The following is a 24,092-nucleotide window of genomic DNA, read 5'->3' on the forward strand; positions in this document are numbered from 1 at the left end:
GTGTGTATAAAACATACAGTAGGTAAATATATTGAAGGGCTCTGGTAATTTCATGGTAACCACAAGAGCAAAGCTCAAGTTGTTTGTGATGTTAACAGAAACCAGAGATGTGCTGTATGTATAGCCTCATTCACAGTCTCTGAATTGCCTTTTATATAGTTCATGGATCACACAAGAGTTTAAGAGGAAAAATATTTTTTTTAAATTCATGTACATAATGTCCCTTTTCCTTCCAACATACCAGAAGAAGGTCTGATAATTTTGACTTATTGTAAAACATTACTGTATTTATTTTTAATACAGGAATACCTTCTGCACCTAAATTTCACTACAAGATATTTATGTTGTAAATCCTTGCTAAAACCTGAAAATGTAATGTCAAAAGTGAAGTGACCTGACCAACTAAAATGAATAGAAAATTGATATGACTGAAACAATCTTTCAAAACACATAACTGTCTCATGAGAGAAGATGTAAAGTTTTCCTAGCAACTTGTGACACTTTTCAAGTTAAGTTTTCTAGTTTGGATTCCTTTTTCTAAGGAAGAAACCTAGGGCATCCCTTTGAAAGTTTTAGGAATTAATAACTTGTTCACATATTTCTTTAACAAGACATTAGTATGTTTTAGGATTTGCAGCTGTAGTCTGTTCTCATTTACACCTGTGCAATCTCACTGAAATTAAATTGAAAGAGATTTGTCTAGGATAAAAATATCAGGAAAATTGGTCATACTAAACTTAGTTTGCTGCAAACCAAACTACTAGAAATATGGGGGAAAAAGGTGATTTTGTGATGCCTCCAGACCACATAGGTTATTGGGCACTTCCAAATTGAGCTTCTGAACCTCTTGAAGTCTTCCCATCATGATTATATTAAAGGTAAATTCATACACGTTCCTATTTAAACAGATTTTTTGGGAAAATTCTTCTCATAATTATACCTGTGCAGCCTGGGCAACTGCAGCATTTGGCATAGTGTTTCTTAGAAAGAAATCTTATTAAGTCAGGTAGACAAGACTGTCACATGTGTGTTAGCTTTGCAGATGATGAGCTCCTTCAGAATTAGCTTCTGTATTAGATGCTTCACAGATGAACTAGTGTCTCCCTGGGTAAATTCATCCTGTTGTGAAGGTTTTAAGGCTGACTATTTGGCCTGGAAATAACATAAAAAAAGAATGAGGTTCTCTGTGCATGTGTTTGAAATGTCTCCAACTCCCCCCCACATTCTTTTTTAGCTGTATCAGCTCACTGTTTCAATTCAGTAAAGAGTTGTACCAGCAAAACAAACTGAAATGGAACAGCCCAGAAATAGGAATGGGTGACTTGCTTTGTAGGAAGAAAGAAAAAACACTCCCAACAGTTGCTTAGTCTTAACAATGCTGTTGCAAGAAGCATATATGTACCCACAAAATGATACATTTCATGTACAAGTTAAAAAGTACAATTAAAAGTTTCTAATGTTCCTGAACAAAAAACCCAAAAGACAACAATTTTTCTACAGATAACTGGTTTTCTGATTTTCACAGTTCATGACTAAGAATGTGTGCAGCTTGGGCTTTCAGGCAAAGTGGAGATATTCTCTGGATTTTATAGGCTTTCAGTGACTACATTTTTTACTACTTTCCTCTGTACTCTATTCTATGTGGCTCCAAACACATTAAGTCTGAGGAGGCAGTAAGCTTTTTGAGTCTTAGCAGATGACCTCCCAGTTGCTGCACACTTAACTACCACACTTTGCAGCTCTTTCAGGGTCCCTTGCTTCCTTCTTGTCGTAATCTGTAAATCTGTACTAGGATTGGAGAAACCTTCCAGGCAACAGGACACAAAAGAATCCCTGAATTTTGAGCCATTAGAGATGTACTGCTCTCTTTGGGAATATTCTGTGTGGTTGAATGCAACGAACTTTTGTAAGCAAGACAGTGGTTCATACATGTCCAGATAAGACATGTCTTTTAATCTCCGGGTAAACCACCTGTTCTCTGAAGAGCAAAAAAGTTTGATTATAAGTCAAAACTGGCTCAGGCGGGTTAATTAAGGAGTAATAAGGCAGCTGAGGGTCATGACAAGCTGTAGAGCAGGGGTCCTCCAACTATGGCCCGCGGGCTGGATACAGCCCCCTAGGGTCCTCAATCCAGCCCCCAGTATTTACAGACACACACCCCCCCCCGGGGTTGGGGGGGGGGGAAACCAAGCAGCTGCAGATGACTGCCTGCCACTGCATCCGCGTGTTGGCACCCTGTTTAAAAAGTTTGAGGACCCCTGCTGTAGAGGGTCTCCTGTGGGCTGTTGTTTGAAAGTCTTCTAAAAACTGTTGAACGGAGGAGGGAAGGATCGGAACTAGAAAGTTCTGAAACTCTCAGTTGAGCCTCTTTCCTCCTGTAGATCTCAGGAGGCCCACACAAAGGAGGAAAAATTCTCAATATCCTTCCCAAGCACCTTATTTCACTCCATTACCTCTCAGCAGATCACCTGCAGGAGCAGATGACTGAGGTGTGGCCAACCAGCTCTGTGTGTGTGTGTGCGTGTGGAAAGGCAAGCTGCATTTATGTGAGTGGGTGTGGAAGTGTGCGTGTGCCTGTATGTATGCACGTCTGTGCGAACAAGGAGTTGGGCAGACTAAGAGTTTGGGGAGATGTGTTGTTAACATGGCTTTTCCCCAGCCTTCTGCAGGAAATGAAAACGGAGTATTTTCTCGTTCTTTTTTGTTGCTGCAGTTGCCAAGGAGCCCATATTAGTTTGCAAGCTCCTGATGACCGCTGCTAATACAACTGTTCAAAATACTAACTTTTAAAATAAGACACTATCTCATCCTTGCTATCTGCACTAGATCTCAGCTAGATAAGTTCAGTGAACCATAATTTATCTCTAGCTTGCTGGTGGTTTGGTGGGTATGTGTTGTTGGAAAGTAATAGGGCAATGGGAAAAAAAACAACTCAGCAGTAGAAATATGTTTTCATTCTCTGTGTATGTGTGTGTCTTTCATAATTCATTACTTCCCCTGACCTTACTTTGGCAGAAAAAAATCACTCAGCTAAAGTGATAACCTACATATCTGAAAGCCAAAATTCCTTTGTCTATGGGTTTGGAACGTGAAGACAAAATTAAGTTTGAAGTGGAAATTCACTTTACAGTGCTAACTGAAGAGTAATTGCAATTACTTCAATGTACAGCAGAGAACAAAGACATGTGGGCTCAATCCCAGTGCATCAGAGAATTGATACACTGAACAGACAACAGATTTTTAGGATGAAGACAATTTTAGCGAGGTAAAACATAAAAGTATATAGTTACTGGCTGAGAAGTTCTGTACTATGAATGAGGGCTAAAAATGTCTTGTGTCATGATATTTGTACATTTAAAAAAATCAGTACTCAGGAAAGAGATATAAGTAAAAGTGGAGAAGAAATACAGAGCTGTACATTTTATAATGGTGACTACAAGTGAGAAATGACTGTTAGAGTATGTCAGAAATTACATCCATGTAGTACCGACAGAGACATACGGAGTGGAGAGTTTAAAAAGACAGGACAGCTGCTGAGTGTGAAGTTTGATTCAAGCACAGTGAATAGAGGAGGAATGAAAGAATGCACAGTTTGAAACAATGACAGAAGCTGACTTGTGCTAGGCCTTGCTAATTCTTACTATCTGTTCATCTAGCAACAAATAAGTGAAAAATACCTATCCATAAGTAGCATCTATGCATAGAAAATAGTAGAAGGCCTGAGGCTCAGAATGAAGCTTTAAGTGATTGCTAAGTAAAGAAGGCATTATACATCAAAGCTTGAATACGTGGTTCCTCCAGATCTTCAGCAGACATTGCTGGTAACCACAAAGTTTGTGCCCTAGTCTGTCATGCAGCGTTTCCAGGGATGCACAGCGTAGCCAGTTAAAGCTGAGAGAGCTGAAACAGAAATGCCCTCAAGTATAATTTTGTATAAAAACATCATGAAAATGATTTTTATCTTAAAACCATCTTTGAAACAACTTTAGGAAAAACTCTTGAATTTTTATCAACCGTGCCTGTATTTTATGGATTAATTTGTTTTAAAGTAATTACGCAAGGATTCTCAGTATTTAATTTTGCAAATCTTTGTTGGGCTTTGTTGCTTGAGAAATCCTGGTTTGTTTTGTTCACCCTTTTATACTGTTTCCTACCACTGCACTAAGGAAGAATTCTGATGAGGAGAAGCTTTGATGGTGAAATCAACTATGACATATTTTCTTTGAAGTCATTTGTTTGCTTCCACTAATTTTACTGACTGGCTGGGCTGATGGCATCCTGAGGTTCAATAGTTAAACGCCAAGGATAGAGCCACAGAGCAAATGGATGACAGAGCAAGGAATATGATTCGGTAGCCCTTGCTCTTACGTGAATTATCCAATATTTTGACTCATGTAATGTCTTCATGGTATTTTCTAATATGATTGCGGAGAACTAGTTAAGTACTTGTTGCTTGTTTTAGAGGAGAACTAATGATGGATGTGTTAAGCAAACCAAGCATTGCAGAAAACAAAAGAAGAACTTTCTAAATTTAATCTTATTCATTTTATATGTTCCAGATTCAGAACAATCTGTGGGCAGGGAACGCGGCTAGTGGTTCTGTGGTTACCTCCTGCATGCTGCCACGAGATACGTCCTCCTGTATGACACCTTATTCCCATTCACCCCGGACAGATTCTGGCTACACAGGCTTTTCAAACCACCAGAATCAGTTCAGCCACGTGCCCCTCAATAATTTTTTCACTGACTCTTTACTTTCTGGGGCAACCAATGGACATGCTTTTGAAACCAAGCCGGAGTTTGAAAGGAGGTCCTCCAGCATTGCAGTTCTACGGATGAAAGCCAAAGAGCATGCTGCCAATATTTCCTGGGCCATGTAATACAGCCATACCCTTTCTTAATTTCCTTGGTTTTTTTTTTTTTTTTTTTAAATAGCAAGCTGAAAACATTTTTATTTCTCATATTTAAATGACACAACAATAAGCTGCTGTGTGTGGAATGCTAGAAATCACAATATACACAATACCTGCTTAAACAAATGCAATATAATATTTAACAATAAAACAAGAATAAACCAAATAGATTTACCATGCATCAAGCTCAACAAGCCCTCTTTGTCTTGGATTTTATATATAAATATGTTTTGTTGTACCAGTTGATGAAATATGATTATAGAATCTGCAAGAAAGAATAAAACTATTAAGCAAGTATGTCTACTTCATTGGTTTTTAGCAGTCCTTTAATTAATGTTTTACAATTGAATACTTCATAAGGGAACAACTCTGTGAAGGAAAATAAATTTATTATACTAAAACCTTGAAGTAAATCTCTAAGCACACCATGCAGAGAAGCAAATATATGATCGCTTATGTTGTAGGTGGAACTTCTAGACCTAACTCTCTCAGCACTGTGCTGCTGTTCTGAGCCAGTTCTGCTGTTTTGCTAAATGCATGTTGACCTTGTTGGAGTTATATCAATGCACAACTAATGTAATGAGAATAGAAGGTACTCCTTTATTTTATGTGCCTGAGTGTATTCCTATTTAAAGATGAGATTTTTTTCCAAACATACCACTAAAAGGAGGGTCACAGTGTATAACAGAGTTTTCGAAGAAGATGTGCACAGATTATGGAAGTCAACTAGTGTTTAAATAAAATCTTCAAGGTTGCAGATAGAGTATCTTGAAACTGAGGTGACTAGAAGAGATCATGGAATAGTACTGAGACACTTTCTACAGAACCCAGATTTAGAAAAAACCCACAACAGCAGTGTTACTTCCAAACTAGTCAGTTTTAGTTTTTTTTCAAATTGAAAAGAGGAAACTTTGACAAGGCTTGCCAGTTTCAGTCTGTAACTGATCTCAAGATGTTCTAAGAGCACATTTAGTTTAGTTTTAGTTACAGTTTGTTGATACTTTGCTTATTTGTTTTGGGTTAGTTTTTTTTTTTTTTTTTTCAGTCTAAGACTGGTTTGCTCCCTTTAAAGTCAATAGGAAAAATCTTCGACTGCAGTGGCAGCAGGATTTGGCTCTCAGCTCCCAGTCTATCACAAAGGAATTAAAATGTCAGCAGACTTTCTGACATTTCTGGTGGAAAAAAAAATAGAGGAGAAGAAAAATACTTTACATCTGGAGAATTGCTATCTGCTTTGATTTACTTCTCCTCCCTTTCCCCTGTCACATTCCAAGCTCCTTCAGATGAGTGAAATGTCAGCCTCTTTGAAAGCAACAGTCTCTCAGGTTCATAAAGGCAAAGTAAATTAATTGAAATAAAGAAGGACTTGCATGGCTGTGATTAGAACAGGATACGACTCTCTGGGCACCTCCTGCTCTTTCTTGCTTTTCTCTTTGGCCATTAGTTAGGAATGGAGGGCGGGTGGGGGGAGAAGGGAAGATCAGGGAAGCACATTTCATCACAGCAACTGCAGAACTATCAGTACTTGCAGAAACTCACAGGAACCCCCACATTGTCTCTGCTCCCACTCATGAGGCTAAACTTGAAAACAAGGATAGGAGATGGGTCCATTCTGTAATCTTCCAGTGGAATAAACAAACTTAACTTTGAAACCATTAAGATCATCTGAAAATGGGAATTTTACAGCAGATTCTTACACAAATGATTGAAAGGAAGGTTGTGCTATCTGCCACTAGTAATAAACTCAGAGTTTAACACATACGTATACTCCAATTTGTGGTTTCCTAGTTTTATTCTCCTTCCAAAAATTAACTTCTACTTTGGCCTGAGGAACTGGGAAACAGTATTCTGGCTAGAATTTATCTTTTCCTTTTTTATGATCTGTTTAGACAGTAGCAAAATGAACTTTATGATTCAAAGCAAAAGAATAATTCTATTAGTACAGGTAAAGATACTAATTTTATATAGACACTTGTGCCGCATGCAGAAAGAAGGATGGAATTGGTGGAAATACAAGGGTTTTTTTAAGCAGGTCAGTGATCTCCAGTTCCAAAGTGTGTTTCTCTTTTTTCTTTTATTTTTTTTGACATAATCTTTTTTACAATTTTTTTTCCATAGTTTTGACATAATTATTTTTAAGGTATAGAATTTAGAACATGTCAAAGTGAAAACTGGATCATTTTTATTAGAGTATCATTAGTGGATAAAGAAGCAAGAACTTAGCTGGTAAACTTCAAGCCAATTTTATTGTTACCTCTCTTACAATTTACTTACTTATTTTGATAGCAGAATTCTCTATCATCGTCTTGTGAAATCCAGAAAAAGTTCATTTTTATAAGGCTTTTTATGTCAAGAGTAAAATTAAAGAATTCCTAGGAATTTATTGCAGTGACAGAGTACTTGGGGAGAATAAATATCTATTTTCAAAACATTACAATATTTTTAGATGCCCGAAGCCTCCAAAATCAAAGTGGAAAATAAAATACTATGTCACCTTCCTGCTGATTTTAATTAAGTGAAAGGGACACAATTATAATTAATTCTTCATCCTCAATTTTAGCAATGGAAATTATTTGTTGCATGTTGCTAGCATAACTTTATGCATTAGACAAACAGGTATTCAAGCCTTCATTAAACCTGAGGTGTGATGAGTTGCAGGCCTGCATTAAGCTTGTCGTGCTCTTGCATCAGCCTCGTTTCAAAGAATGAATGATAGTCTGTTGGTTGCAGTGTTTCATTTAGCTAATGAAAAAGTATCTTCATGTTAGATGTCAAGTACTACAACAGGGTCACATTCTGCCACTTTTATTTAGTAGTGCTTTACGCCATGAGTAGACGCATTGATGTGAGTGGGACTACTCACATAGGCCAAATTGTGAATCACTTGTAAATGTTTATTCACAATGGCCCCATTCATGCATAGAGCCGCTCAGCACAACATGAGTAATTGGTTCATAATCAGGCCCAGCTTAAGGTAGGTACTATTCAGCTCTGGTAAGGATGGCAGAATCTGGCCCATGCTGGCTTAAGGCCAGGCTCAGGTTTTTTAAACAAGATGAGTAGCTCCTTATTCCACAAAAAGTGAAATAGAGCCAACAGGGCTATTTGTAGGGTTATTTTTTAATAAGAAAATTCTAGAAAAAACGTATTTCAGTATATGTAAATAGTTTGAGTAAGTTTCTATTAAAAGTATATTATTTTATTTTCCACTGGACTATGCTCCCGCATTTGACAGGACTTGTGTTCTTGTGCTTTGATTTTATCCACTCAATGATTTCTTAGCATGAGCAACTAATCTTTTTGCTGCTTCTTCAACATGTGGCAAATGCACTAAAAACAAAAAGAGGTGATTTACATAGCCTTGCTGCCAAGTACCTTAACTAATGTTTGAGATATGTGATCACCATGCAATGCTGAGAAGTAAATTTATAGAACTTCTGGGCAAAGAATCCCTATCCTGTTAAAAGAGAAAGTGAAATATTGTTGTAATTATTGCTGTAAAGAATTTGTGATGACATAGCACTGCGTTGTTTTTTTTCCAGTGATTGATTCATCAACAATTTGAAAATGTTAAGCCTGTATTTGAACAAATTCTTGAACAGATATAAATTTATCTATGAAAATTATAAGTACTTTTTAAGATTTAAGACTCGTGTGAGTGATGGACAACACTGCATTTAGCAGCTAAAGACTCAGTCTCCTTACCATAAAGATGGTCAGAAAAGTTTGACAAAACTGATTTCTACCTACAGTTTAATCAGTAGTGTTACATACCACAGGAACATAGCAATGAAGGCATCTTTTGTTGCTGAGAATAAGCTGAAATGAACTTTATTTCTCACTTCACTTCTTTACTGTCATAATATTTTACACTTTCAGGTGTTGAAAAAATCCAGTTCAATATGTTAAAGGCATTTTTTTTGACTGTGAACTTCATGGTAAGGTCCTGAAGTATATAATTTAACAAATATGACCAATATTGTCATTTAATACTGAGATACTTTAGCATGATAGAAGTAATTCATTTTGTTTGCAAAGAATAAAATATAGTGTTTTCAAAATGACACAAAGAAATTAATATTTTATTAACAAATTTCTAAATATCAGAGATATTTAGAAATCAGGCTAATCAGAGTTAGAACTCATTTAAAACACTTATACTGCTAAAGTTCTAAAAACCAGGGGAAGTTTTTCCTGTGACAAGGCACCTTTTTTTCCCCCAGCACTTTCATACCCAATTAACAAGTGGCCCACTCATCTACAGAATACACCCTTCTTATCCCTCTACAGTGATCTTTTTACATTTGGCTCACATCAGAATGATAGTGAGACATAGTGAGTTATCCAAAGATTGGGACCCATTTATTTTATACCACTTTTGAGTAGCCCAAAGAAGCTGAAGTATATATCTAGTTTAACTAGGCTTACAACTGATTTGTGTTTCCAGTGCAACACAAAACAGCTGTGGTACATGGGTGAATTATATGAAATATTGGTGGTATAAGCCAACTTATTAAGTAAACATCCAGAATGTAAAGTTGTGGTAGTTGAAAGAACATATTTTAGATATAAGTTGTGTAAAATATGCAGCAGGCTGGGCAAACACTGATTGTGAGGTGTGGGTATGAGAGAAGGAGTGTGCAGTAAGTGTGGTGGTATGATGACTGAGAATGGAAGAATAATCTGGGAGGAGAGTCAGGGTGCAGTGCTTTAGTAAGAAAGAAAACTAAACCCAGTGCAGCCCTCCCTTCCCTCTCTTTTCTAAATTCCCCCATCTAAGTCTCATGAGGACCTGTGAACATAAGATTTATTTTATTGCTACCTCTCCTATCTCCATCTGCAAGAACAATATGGGTTTAAAGAAGGGTATAAAACCCCACAAAAATAAGTCTTGAAGAGGCAGAGCTGGTAGGTGTATGACTATCACTGCCAATAAAAACTTTTTGGGAAATATAAGAGTACTTTTGGGCAGAAGCATCTCTAATCATGAATTCCAGGTTTTCTTTCCCTGCATTTTTAAGGCAGCACGAGGGCAGAACATTAAAGCATGCTGATGGTTGGGCCAGTGACTCTACCATATTCCTGTAGTTCTCTTTTGCACCACAAACTCACTAAACCTCGTACAGCTTTGGCATGCGAAAGAGAACATAACACAACACTCTCACATAGGATGTATTTGAGATATTGGTTTGTTTCTTCTAGTTATTTTTTACTCTATTTAAATAACAATATAAAAAAATACATAACACCTCACCAAATCTGCTTGTTCAAATGCAGTTCACACATGAGATATCATTGATTTTTCAATATATTAAAAAAACCAACAACACCCAAATAGGTGACTCTTCCAAATCCATTATCTTCTCAAAGAATAAGAGATATTTGAGGCCTCACACTCAATAGCTCAAAACTTCAACTTAGCTCATGCTGTCTACCTTCATTACAGTGATTATTCTCATAGGAATAAGCAGTAGACTAGACTAATAAATAGATCAATGTATAGGCAATAGTACTGGTTAAAGTAAATGATGCTTTTACAATGAAAAGCATCATTTGGAAAACTGTAGGTTATAACATCAGGACTAAAATCGTGCTTTCTGATTGGCTTATACGGTAGAACTTAATGGCTCACAAGAGCCTGTTACATGAGTGCTTTTCCACGCTCTGGCTCTAACTACAGCAACCCTCTGTAACTAACAGCTGGCCACTGCATCTTTCAGAAGCTGAGGCAATGATGGTTTCTGCATCCTTTAATTATGAAAAATAATTGTAATAGGCTTGATCCTCCCTGCCTTGTACTCCTGTGAGAATATCCATATGTGTACTAAACACAGTTTAGTATAATCCCACTGTCGTTACAGCTGGGCAAAGTCTTCTGCTATAATCCAGTAGATGCAAAAGTTTAGGTTCTTGTCCCCAAAATTCCTCTGTGCATATATGAATAGCAGTTTATTCATATGGAGAGGAATGACTAAGAGACTTAAAGACTTCTTTTGTTAAAATCAGGAAAATCTTTTTTTTTCTTCTTTTAATGTTAAATCCAGTCTCATTAACAAACTGCTTGTAGGTGGAATAAGGTCTTAGTTAACACTTTCATAATATTTTTGTCTTTCTGAGAAAGACAAGAGTATAGTTAAAATGAAAACTTCATAAAACAATATCTTTAAAGAGGGCCAGAAGTATCTGAATCCTTATAAGACTGTATTTAACTAGTTGTATTTACTCAAATGGTTTTGTTTTAATCACTAAAAATGGAAAACAACGGAGATCTTTAATTGTGAAAATGACAATATAAAACATGTTCATTGCATTTTTTTTCCTAAGTGATAAGAAGGGAACAACTCAGCTTCTAGAGTGCTAAGTATGATTTTAACATATAATGAAATGCACATTTACATATGGAAAAATCTGTCAGATATCACTCAAACACATAGGGTAAATAAAACACTGAATGATTTTGGAAGCCTTTTAGAAAAAAATCTGGAACAGAGATCTGAGTTAATGAGTATTATTTAGCAAATGCTTTAGTATATATAAAGAGAAAAGAGTAAAATACACTCATTGGCTGGGAGTTTATTGAATATTTAGAGCCAGAAAACTCAGTGTTGGCAAAGAGGGATGAAATTTCCTTAACTCTACTCAAAAATCTCCTTATGATCAAATTCCAATTGAAGTTAATGGGAATCTTGCCAATGACTTCATTTGCGAGCAGAATATGATCCCGAATAAATATAGAATAGATTTACAATGCTAAATCAAATTGTCCTAGAACAAAATTGCTTGGTTTATATGAATGTTTTTTTCTTAGGTAGTCCATTCTGTTAGTTTTAAAACACTGCATTTTATTAAATCAGTGTTTTACACCTAATTTACTACAATAGTTTCCATATTTGTGTCTGATTTTTTTTTTTTTAAAGAATCAGAGAGACAAAGATGGACTGAGCAATGTTTTTTCTTTTTATAGAAACCTGTTCTAAGGAGGAGTGTTAGTTTTAGTCTGAAAACAGTTCTATGCATATGCTAAATTGCTAGTCCAGAGGCAGAGCATTAACCCTTGTATCAACTAATTGGGCTAATTCTTTTCTGAAATTTAGGCAAATAGCGTAACTGAGATAAACAGAAAGTCACTTATATGTCTACATTTATCTACACTTCCTATTTATACTGCTAAATGCTTAAAACAACACTGGCCCATAAATTTGCCTTTTCATTCTCATTCTTTTGGCAGTGTTTCCTACATGCTGCACTTTAAGAGTGCAGTTTGGTCTCCTCTCAAATAAATAAGAGCCATGGAAGGAAAAAACTGCAGCTACAAAGTAGTTCTAACCCATTAAATGCAGATGGCCCACAGGGGGTTTAATCATAAGAGAGAGAACACACATCATGCTGAAATATAGAGCTGTTTTCTATCACTTGTTACCATTTGAATGTCTGTCCCAGGAAAGTGAATTCAATATATCTTCCTGGCCATCAGTTGCCCTCTGAATACTCCTTCTCTCTCTGATGTAGCTAGATTTCCCTTTAGAACATACAGAGATGAATGAGCTCTTACCACACGTAGAAGTGAAAGAAAACATTTCTTTCTGCACCAGAACAGATGAGATTCATCATTAAGAGAATGGATTTGACCTTGTCAAGTGGACCAAAGCAATTTATAAACAAACTCCTACAGGGGAGGCTACTTTTGGCCAAGTACTATATTAGCAGTGTTTTACTTATGCCCGCTGCTACCTTACAATAACTTCACAAACAGGCTGACTTCCTGAAATATAGGGTGCTGAGAGATATCACAGATGTATCTAGAAAGAGTGGGATAGCATAGGGTTACTTCCCTCCCTAGAGGCTGCATAGAAATATGTCCACCCACCTTGCTATCTTGTTCTTGGCAAAAGTTGCTGATCACTACCCAAATTAGAACTCCATTTGATATTTAGCATATTTATCAGAGCACAAATTTATACTTTAATTTGCCATTATTATAATGTTGTTTGTATAAGCAACACCTATATGGAAGATAGTGTCCAGTATGAAATTGGATGGCATCTACCTATCAGAACACTAGCAGGATAACAAAATCAATTCATTGTGTTCCTATTTTATTTCCAGTATTGGAAAAAGAATATGAAGAGTCAATGACTTGCTATGAAGTTGTTTAGACCAGCCAGTGCTCCCATTTCTGCTGGTAGCTTTTCTTCTTTTAATAGGATAGTTAAACTGCAGGTAGGAATTTTAACTCTTCCTCTCCCAAGCCTGTACCACACGTGCTTTTTAAGTGGGAGCAGCGTTTCAGTGGTTACAAAAGCACAATGACCTGTATCTTTTTGTCCTGTCCAATAATCGTAAGAAAGGCAAAATAAAAAAGGATTTTCAGTGGCTCAAAGACAATCCTGTTGTGTGGGAAAGGAAGACTATATGCCAACCCATGGCAATACCATGGCAATCAGCTTCATGGCAAAGTGGAGGAAAGGCTCACTAGATGTATAAGCTACATACTGACAAAAAAGCTTTTACTGTAACTTCTAGAACATACATCCCCCTCTGGATCAACCTTAGTTGTGCCAGCAGAGCCAATAGTGTTATAATCTCCTCTCTGTCTCCAGAAAGGGAATCGTGGAGCATTTGTGGAAGGCAAATGACCAAAATATTCACTGGTCTCTTAGACTCGCTTTTCCTATGGCATCTATCCAAACAAAAGAGGTGAAGTTACTACATACCTCAAAGTCTAGAGTAGTAAGCCTGTGCACAGTGATAATGTTTTACTGCAGGTTTTGTTGATACTGTTTTAGAAATCATAGTTAGGGTTGATGACTGTGAGAAGGAACTCTTTCTTCTAATATTTAGAAGCTTTAATAGACCGTATGTGGAGTCTTTCAAGCCATTAAATTTCCCAAAGCTTTCAGAAGACATGGAGCCTCTATCATTTATGAGTCTTATGTGAATAGCCAAGATCTCAATACATATTTTAGGTCAGGAGAAATCTATGCTGTCCAAGTCTTGCCTGCTTCGTCACAGAAGGTCTTTAATGTTCAAAAAACAAAACAACAGTCTCAACTATGTTTCATTGCCAGGAGATAACAATGCTGACCCTCTTGAGGTCAGAACAATGAAAAGAATTTCCCAAGTCCTTAGAAGGCACTATATTGCATACATTCATAGCTGCTTAGCAGATTTACGCCTTATTCTTCAGTAGGTCAGGTTCTAAAGGTCTTCTGCTATTTGGCTGAGAAAAGAGGAAAGGCCACTTGCCTGCTTCTTACAGCTATTATTCATTATTCATGCACCTCTCTCTCAGTGTTTGCTGGGTGTTTCTGAGTCAAATACAGAGATGAGGGACCCAGTTCTGATGTTATTTTCCCTCATTTTGTAGTCACATCTCCACTCTGATTTCCAGGTGTGTAAGGAAGAATGGACTCAGGATCTTGGGCCCTGGACCCAGTATACTTACAATTAAAATATACAAGTTACTGAAAAAGGAGAAAACTGTAGCAAAGAACAATTCACTGAGTCCTGATGTGTAAGATGTAACTTATTTATCTTGACTCACATTTTTTGTAAGTACGCATCTGTTTACACTCTTTAAGAGCAAGATCAGAGTTCACAGAAAATTTTTATTACCCTGGGAAGAAATTAATCTTTTTTTTTTTTTTTTTTTAAAGAAGAAAACATGGTTTATTATCTGTCTTAAATGAAACAAAAACAAATCTGTCCCTCTCTCCTCTTTTGCACCAGGCAGGAAACATTCAAGATGGGTGATACTTAGTGAAAGATATTCTACTATGTCTCAAAATTTCTTTAAAAGCACTAATTCATCCTGAAATCAACTGTCACAGTTTTGTTTTGCCTGAAAATTCATTAGGATGTTTGTAGAGATGATTGCTGTGCTAAATTTGGCAGTGGATTAATGGGGCAATCACATTTCTGTTGTCCTTCAGCTTTATTGATTCTGCTGGAAACTATAGCCTAGGATAAAAAGGTGCTATTTTCATTTTTTTGGTGTGTCAGTATTCAGCTGAGGGACCCTGGGAAGTTGTCAGAGGCAAGAATTCTATAAACTGCAATAGCTTGCTACAGAAGACATTTTATTTATTTTTAACTTCTCCACCTCCATTCCCCTTTGGCATCTAATATGCATATATAAAGTGTAGCTGGTATTTTACAGTTTAAGTTTAGAGCTCTTTGTTTTTATATAAAATAGTTCTGTTACATTTCCGTAGTATGTCAAAACAAAATCAAGTTTATTGTAACTCTTCAGGGCTTTACACATCTGTGCTTTTATTTTGTTAATAAGCAAGCTGGCTGTTACCTATTGTCTCTGTTTCACTGATGTTTGCAAAGTTATTGTGGGGAAACTTATATACTCCTTTTATTTAGCCCTGATAGAGTATTGGAGTCTTCCCATGCAATATTTGGCTGACTCAAAAATGAGTTCTTTTAAATTGTCTTCCTTGGTTTTGTAGGATGCTATGGATTCATACAAAAATGGTCTAATGCCATTAGTTTTCCTGAATGTTCAGCTTGTGACACCTCAAAGCAGAAAATAATTTTATGCAGAATGATTGGCACAAACAACTATGCAAAATAATTTTTGTAGGTCACCAGATTTATGCATCCTCTCAGTTTCTTCACTTTTAATTCTCATTCTGAATAAAGATTCTATATTTGCTTCCTAGTGGATATCTTCCATCTATTCAGGAACCTAACTGTTATAAACTAGTACACTTCATCACCATACAGAGTCCATTTTCTTTTTTAGCCACATCACTCCTCATTAGCCTAGTCCCTTTTTCTGCTTGCAGGCTTAATACAGTTTCCATGTACTGGCCAACATATTTTTCCACATAAGTGTGTGCATTATTTGGTTTTGCTGATGCTCTTTCATATGTGATTCATACTCAAAGACTTCTTCCATTCAGTGTTTACTACAAAAATGCTGTCAGCTTCTAGCTTTTACTAGCACCATACTCATGTTGCAAATATATTGGTAGTAGGAAAATCATGGTAGAAACAAATTAACCATAAGTTATAAATTTTTGCTCACTCAATGAGTAACAAGCAATGGGCACCTGCCTGGATCTGGTTAGTTCTTTACCAGTTGTCTTTCTGCAAAGTTCCAGCTGCATGAGAAAAATTCCAGCGGCATGAGAAAAAAAATACTTGATTTCTTCATCACTGCATAAATATCTCCTGAGGAGATCCTTTACATGCAACTTTCTCTTTGGCTAACAAACATGTGGAACAAGTTCATATACTGAATATGGAGAGATTAGTTGAAAGGGAAGAACTATACGGACTATATGCTGCTGGGTGATTTATTTGTTTTTTAATATTGTATTCATATAGAACCGATTGATTTTGCATATGTCACAGAACACAACAGATTTCCTGTTAGTTTTAATAGCCATGATGTATCATTTTCCTTTTTTGGGCATTTTTAAGTAAAGATGCTGGCCATCGCATTTCTCCTGCCTTATGCTACAGATCCATAAAACTGTATTGTCCTCCCACCTTTCTAATTAATAATACAAATAAGGGTTTTAAAGGTAGAATTGGAAATCATAATCTGTATACTTGACTTATATTTGTTCTTCCCTAAGAATTTACCCAATGGGTTTTACTTTGCCTGGATCATAGGAGCTGAGAAGTGGCTTTCCAGCTCCTGGTAGAAAACTTAAACTAACGTCTCAAGCAGAGGAATCATTCTTTAAGACTGAAAAAATCATTAGGAGATATGATGGAGCTATTATTCAGCTCAAGACCGTCAAAGTGAATTCTGCTACATGAAATTTTTCAAGACAGGAGTCCAGTTTTACTCCCATAAATACTTAATTCATGAACCTGGCAAATATTGCTGGAAGAGGATGGAAAACTTTTCAAATGAGAGCCTACTAGATGATAAAAAAAAGTCAGTTTTACTCATATTTTCCTTCATTTCCCCGCTTGCATGGTGATTTTTTAAGCTTATGATTTCAACAGAGGGTAATAGAAGGACACCTTTCCCTAAAATACCCAATTGCTTGTTCCAAGCATAGTGTTTGGGTAAAAATTATTATAGTTTTTCAAATAGAAGAAGGAGCTGAGCCTTATCTCATAAAAACCAGAGCCCAGTAATAAACCCACCTGTGTGAGGTTTTCACATACTCTGAAAATTCAGATCCACCTTTTGCAAAGAATTTTGCAGATCCTGAAAGTTTTAGCTGTGAGCTATGCTTTGTGTTCCTGAAACCTAGGGAGAAGGTGGCCTTTAAGGACATGCCCAGAACAGGCTTCTCCCACACCTAGAATACTTGAAAGTCAAAGACACAGGTACCCCTTGGGTTAGGTTTCATCTTAGATGGGGTGCTGGAGTTGTAACCTTTAGATTTAGGCATATAAATTGGCAGCTAGACACCTAAATCTTCCACAGCTCCTATGTGGGTCTATCATAAAATGTTGACCCTGCTCCCAAATTCTTCTCCCTTTTGTCTCTTTTAAGTGGTGTGTCTCTTAAGGTTCATGATTTGCAGAGCAGAAATGACCCTGTGTCTCTCAAAAACTTTACATCTTCCATATGTGCATTACATAGGTTTTAATATTTATTACCATATTTATAAAACAGTGTTACCATGATTAAGGACATCCAGGCTGCTTTTTCATATTTCAATATTCAAAGACAGCATAACACAATATGTTGTTGATATATTCCAAATATACAGGCAAATATTTTATCTGTCATAAAATATTTATGTTTAAATTTCTCTAATATATTTTAAACAGTATGTCAAATTCTTTGCAGAAAGTTTTGCGAATGACATTAAAATGCAGAAATTGAAACTATGTGGCTTTTCTGAGATAGGTGATATTTATATTAAAGTGTTGATCAGTCAAAACCACATGATCTGCAATATTTACAAGCCTTAAAGTGGGATTTGTATCCAGTTTTAGAAACTAATCTTAATTTCTGACTTTGTCTTCCATAAAAATATGGTTTTTATTTTCCACATTTCAGAGAAGCTACAGATAAATGGTGTAAGCAATTACAAGCATTGGGTGCAAACCGTGGCCGATCAGTAGTTGGCACTTGCTTAGATGAGAACGCTTGGTGTGTATGATTAACTTAGAATTTTAATGTCATAGAGCTCATGCTCCAGCTCTAGTACCAGTTGCTGGATATTACCCCCTTCCCTTGTGGACAACCATGTTGTGTGTAGACACCAAGGTGCTGGCAGTGGGAGGCTACAGGCGAGGCCTCTGTGGGAGAAGACAGGGCTGCCCTGTGCCAGGTGCATTGCAGGACATGGCTGGGCCCATCAGGGAAGCTGGCGGCACCTCTGAGAAAGCATTGAAGAAAAGTCAATGCTGCTGGACAGGGAGAAGAGGAGGTAACAAAAAGAATGAGAAACAGTGGAGGGAACAAGATCAGAGGAAGAGGAGGAAGAGGTGGAGGTGGAACCAGGCAGCAGAGCAGGCATCCATTGCAGCCTGTGCAGGACTTGTGGCAGAATGGTTATTTCCTGAAGGAACTAAAGCTCGTGGGGAGAGTCCATGCTGGAGCAGGGTAGAAGTGTGGTAGGGAAGGAGTGGCAGAGAGGGACTATTACATATTGACCATCACTTCCCCATCCCCCTGTGCCGCTGTCAGGGTGAGTAGAGGAGCTGGGGGTGAAGGGGCAAAGCTGTGCCTGGGGAAGGGGGGAAGAAAGTTGTTTTAATGTTTGTCTTTGTCTCACTGCACCGCTCTATTTTAACTGGTAAAAAACCTAATTAATTTTCCCCAAGGTGAGGTAATTTTGCCCATCACAATAATTGGTAAGTAATCTCTCTGTCTTTATCTTGACCTGCAAGCTTTCTAAGCCTGTTTTCTCCCCCTCTCATGCTGGGGTGGGGAGTGACTGAGCAGCTGGATGGGGGTTTGACCCTTAGCCGACCTTAGCCCACCACAATAACCAAACTGGTTCTGGGTCCCAACATACTGGGTCTGGCTAAGACATGTTCTTCAGTCATCAGTCTGAAGATCTCAAGTTATTAAAAATCTGCCACTGCCCACAATAAATTTGTTCCACTTGGCAGTCCTTCCCATTGTGAAACATTTTAACATTGTTTCTCAAAACAGTTCACCAGTCCTACTTTGCAAGAATTCCCATTGATTTTATAGGGAAGTTTAGTGACTCTAGTTTACTTAGTGACCACATCTAATACCTATTTATGGTGAGCTGGATGGAAAAGAGGTTTTAATAGTCTGAGTCAGAGTTTGAAGAAAAGGTTTCTTATTTTGAGCTTAATGTCACATCTTAGAAAGACCATCTCCCAATTTTGCTCTTTTTCCTTTGCAGTATATTGGAAATCATTGACAGCAGTTATGAGTATTCACAGTGAAAGGACTCACACAGTGACAAATTAAACGTCTCCAAAACTTTACAGGGGTGAAGAAGATAAGAATACTGCAGAAGCAGGTCTTTGATGAGTAGACTGCACTTCTTTAAACATCCCATTAGCCACAAATAGTAGCATTACCTCAGGAGTAGGTGAATAAAAAAAATAGCCAAGTAAATATTATAAGGAGCAAAACATGCACTGTAAAACCGTAACAGTCATGCAAGAGGGAGTAATAAGAACTATCCCTTTTGTGGGTGCTATTGTTTACCCTATTTCTACCTGTTAAACATTTTCTGTATATTCTAACACTCATTTGTGAAAGCACATGTAAAGGATGTTTTCCTGATGCATTCCTAAAGTGCAAAGGATAAAAAGTGAGTTATATGATACTTTCCAACTCCTGTAATGACTAGTCCATGGAGATGTACCAATCTACTACTGCTAACCTGTTCTGCAGGAAATAAGCATGACAAGATAAGGAAGCAGCAATATTCTATAGTGGTATAAAGGAATATTTCTGCTCAGGAAACTTCTGTATTAATAGAAAGTGATAGTCTCCTCAGATATTAAAGGAAACTCCTAACCAGTATTTTTCACCTCATTGGCTGTAAAGGAAGTCTAGGAAAGCTGGCCTTGGCTATCTGAACTCAGTTTTTGTGAACACTTTGGGAAATTAATGGTTTTATTAAGGCCTTACCGCTGGCTTACTTTGCAGAAGGTACATATATATTTCTGGCTTTAAGGCACAGGAATGAAAGGTGATTGCAAGAGTCACTACTGGTGTAAATTAAAGCCTTCCTAGGTTTGCAGTGGCTTACTGCAGCCTATCCCAAAATGACTATGGGCAGTAAGGACAAATATAAGGTGAATTCTATGCTGTCTCTGTCTAAGTGCTTGGTTGCTGCCCAGGCTGGGACTCATTACTCTGAGTCTCTGCCAGGAGCCAGAGCAAGTGTGGTTCTACTCACCCTACATGAATTCGCCTCCTCTGGCTCTTTCTTTCATAGTGCTGCCCCTGCTATTTAGTGGAGCCACACGTAAAGTTTAAGATGAGAACCTGGAAGGAAATAGGGAGACTATATTTTTTAACAAATTACATGACCCAGTCTCTACATTTGTAACATATCTCACAAAAGTTATGGGAGTTATGTGGTTAAAGCTCCTAAAAGTCTTTACATTCTGTGGCAAGAAAGTTCTCCTCCCGCTGTCCCTAAAGGGGAAGGGAAACCCCCCTGGAGAGGTCATCTGTGATGTACATTATCTCTGAAATGCAACTATTTTATAAATCAGGTTCAAACAATGTGGACTGCACAAATACATGCAAACCTCTGAGGGCAAGTATGTGGAAAGGTTCCTCCCTCTTCCTACTTCCTTCTCCACCCCCATCCCTCCATCTCCCCCCCCCTCCCCCAAGCAAGGCTTGCAGATGTTTTCTTCTGCTCTTTATTCTTTTGTTCCTGTTTGACTGTGACCCTTACTCCCAACTGATTCTTTTTTGTCAAACTTTGTTTTTTCCTGAGCCTTTGATCCTGTGCTTTGACTCTTGCAATAATGAACATGACACTATTACTCTGCTAGATTCATTTTATGATTCCTTACCTCTTGGAATTTGCATAAACAATAACATACACTTCTTTTGTCAGTGTCTTGCAGAAGAGGAGGTCTCACAAAAACTACCACCTCACCTAAGGACAGGTGAAATAACCTTATGTATGTAGATTAAAAACTTAGAACTGTGCATTATAACTATACATTTGCTTATCCAGTCTGTCTTTGTTTATATTTCTTCAATTTCCCAGCTAGGGGAAACTAGTCAAAGGTTAAAAAAAAATGCTAATAAAACCAAGTTTAGAAGACACAGAGCAGACAAGAGGCTAGGGCTCCAGCTCTGGGTCAGGAATAACAGTTCCTTGTTCTCAGAAATAAATGTTGCCTTATGCCAAAACGGTATATACTCTTAGGTCTTCTAATGCTTTTTTTCCCCTGATTTCTGTGCCCAGACATCTCAGTTTAATCAAGTGAAGTGGGAGAAACAGGATCTCTGTCTGCTTCAAGGAAAATAAATGTGCCTACACAGAAAACATTTTAGTTGTAGTTGAGTATCAGTCATATAGTATATGACATATGCTGTGAGAATATTGTAAATGGTGAATCTAGACCAACCAATCTAGACCTTACTAGCAAAGTACTAAGGTTTTCCTCCATGAAACTGAGTCAGATGCATATATTGAGTAGCATACATGTGTAACAATATTTATAGTAAGTACAACTTGAGAAAAACTGCAAGCATGATTTTTCATACACCTCCTTTCAACTGCTCCAGTGATTTACTAGAATCTTAAAGTTGGTGCCTCACTTTTGAAGTAAGGTGACTCTCTAGCTCTCTAGTCAATACAAAGCTGATCAAGGAGGCTGTCTCTCCTTTGCAACAACAGTGGAGGAAGTTATTTAAGGTTACTACTGTCAGTTGCACACAGATCTTCAGACTATTTTAATTTATGTCATAGACAGGCAGGCCCCAAGCTGCGCTCAGATGATCAGAAGCAGCATTAATAACTTGGAAACAATATTTTTTCTCAAGTGTATGTATTAAGTACAACTCAGCTGGAACAGGGGAAATCAAATGCAACTTTTGTAATTTGATTGGGTAAAATGAGCAATATATGTGGAGAGAGATAAGGGAGATGATAGTGGCTTGGACAGTAAATCATTGGTCAAAGATTTCTTTTCCTACTTTTTTTCTTCTTAAATAAGGACTTTAGGTAAAAGCAAAAATCTAGTTAATAACTGTTATGCAGGATCAGAAGAAACAAGGAAAAAGACTGGATAGGAGAAAAAAGTTCACTAAAGAAAGGTAAGTAGGATGGAGAGATGGGAACAAGAGTTTTCTGCTTCTTTCCATCTTTGTAAAATATCTTCTCATTAAACAAACCTAAAATGTGAAAGCAACACCAAAAGAGGGAAAAAAAAAGAAAAAAAAAAAAAAAAAGAATGGCTCCATAGGATCAAATCCATATGAAGAAAAATACCTTTGGCAGAGAGTAAATCAAAATTGTCCAAGGTGGTTCACTCTGAGACTAGCTGTCTACAAAGCTGCCTGGAATCAAAGGAAATGCTGGTGAGATCTGTACTTTCAGAGTTCACATTGGTTGCAGCTAACAGAACCCCAGATAATTCCACAGCTCTGTCTCTGATCCATTACCATGGCAAGTGGCATGCCCAGCTAGCAGTGCTGGGAAAGGCACCTAGTGCTTCATTCTTTAGTGACTATCTTCATGTAATTTCATATTTTTGTTTCCCAGATATATGTAACAGAAAAAATGAGTAGTGCTTATTGCAGAACTGCTAGCAGAAAACAATGATTTATTGAAAATATAAATAAAAACCCCTGCTGGTAAATTGGCTGAAAGCTGGCAATGTGGGGTAGGCTTAAAGGAAGGTTTTTTCTGGGTAATAAATTCAAGTGGCATGTGTACTTAAATCATGTTGAACCGTTTCCATACTATTAGACAAACGCACACATTTCTGTTACATTTTAAATCGTAGAGTAGCCAAGGTTTGGATCTAGTTCAGGACTTCCCCAAAGTTTAGAAGGATTCTGAAATTGTATATAGAAACTGACATAAAGAAGTGGGGACAAAAGCAATTTAAACTTCATATTTGTAAGTAAACTTCAGGAAAATGTAGGCATGTTCTGCTTCGGGGTTACTTTCTTTTTTTAAGAAGAGATTTTCTAAGTACTTATATAGGCTAGTGCCAGATAGTAAGTAGTCCATAGATTTATTCTTCTATTACACCCTAAAAACAATTTTTAAAAGTCTTAAATACAAGAATATGGAATAGAGTGCCCTTAAGTTTTCAGTGCTTCTTAATGGAGATAGAAGATATACGCAGAACAGAGAAGGTTAAATCCTGATTTAGATGAAATCAAAGAAAAACCTCTCCCAATTCCTAATACGTTTATTCTTGTTCTGTGTCACCTCTACTATCCTAGCATGTTTACATTGTTTTCCACAGACCAAATGCAGAAGGTTTTGCATTTCTCCTCTACTTAGCATGATTTGCTCTCAAACCCCAAAATTCATTGTGGTGTTAATAGTTGCAGATTTATAGTTCAATCAGCTTTGTAGTTGCTTCTTCTTTTATGGGTGGGCTTTCTTTGAATGTTATGAAATATATACTACCTCTTTCCTTTTTGATTGGAACTTTTTTCAAATCCCACTAACTTTTCTGTAACATTTACAGAACATGGATTGCATTTCACCACTTAACTTAGATGATGCACCAACCATTTGCCATGCCCACTGAAACAGTTCTTCAAGGTATGACCACACATTTATTGCTCAGCAGTGAAACAACTAGCTATCATTATTTGAAGTGCTGGAGTTCAGAGCTAACAACTTGCGAGCTACAGTTTGATGATAGAATTAATCCGGCTTTTGAGCTTTTGGTATTAGATAAAAAACACTATGGTCACACAATGTAAGTATTTCTCTGATGTAAATGTAGTTTGTTTCTCTAAATTGACTTGGTTGTTAAAAAATTTGATTTTTTTCCCGCTACTTTTTTTCCTTACAGGTACCTCTTAAGGTTACTTTGTAATGTATGGTTCACACCAGCAGTGTAAAGCCTACCAGCTTTGTCGGCTTGTATGCAGGCTTTTCCTCTCAAAATACTACCCCATATTTATTCTGAGGTAAGAACACAACAGGGTAAATGGCAGATTATAAAGCCACATTCTAGATTTTTTAAAAAACTTATTTATGTGACTGTATAATAATTTTATTGTTATTGTTTTTAGTTAGTCTTATCTTGATAGAAGATTTT

The 24,092-nt window shown here is 37.1% G+C and overlaps 1 protein-coding gene across 1 annotated transcript in view; it reads left to right on the forward strand.

Annotated features, from left to right (window-relative positions):
* The window catches only part of ALX1 (ALX homeobox 1), a 47,849-nt gene extending 24,182 nt beyond the window's left edge, over positions 1–23,667 (forward strand). The window contains exon 4 of the mRNA XM_080394215.1: positions 4,560–23,667. Within this exon, the coding sequence (XP_080250341.1) occupies positions 4,560–4,880 (321 nt within the window). The 3' untranslated portion in view covers positions 4,881–23,667. The remainder of the gene's footprint in view (positions 1–4,559) is intronic.
* Positions 23,668–24,092: the final 425 nt, after the last annotated feature.

Source organism: Falco punctatus (genome assembly GCF_963210335.1).
Source record: "Falco punctatus genome assembly, chromosome: 6".
Taxonomy (NCBI): Eukaryota; Metazoa; Chordata; class Aves; order Falconiformes; family Falconidae; genus Falco; species Falco punctatus.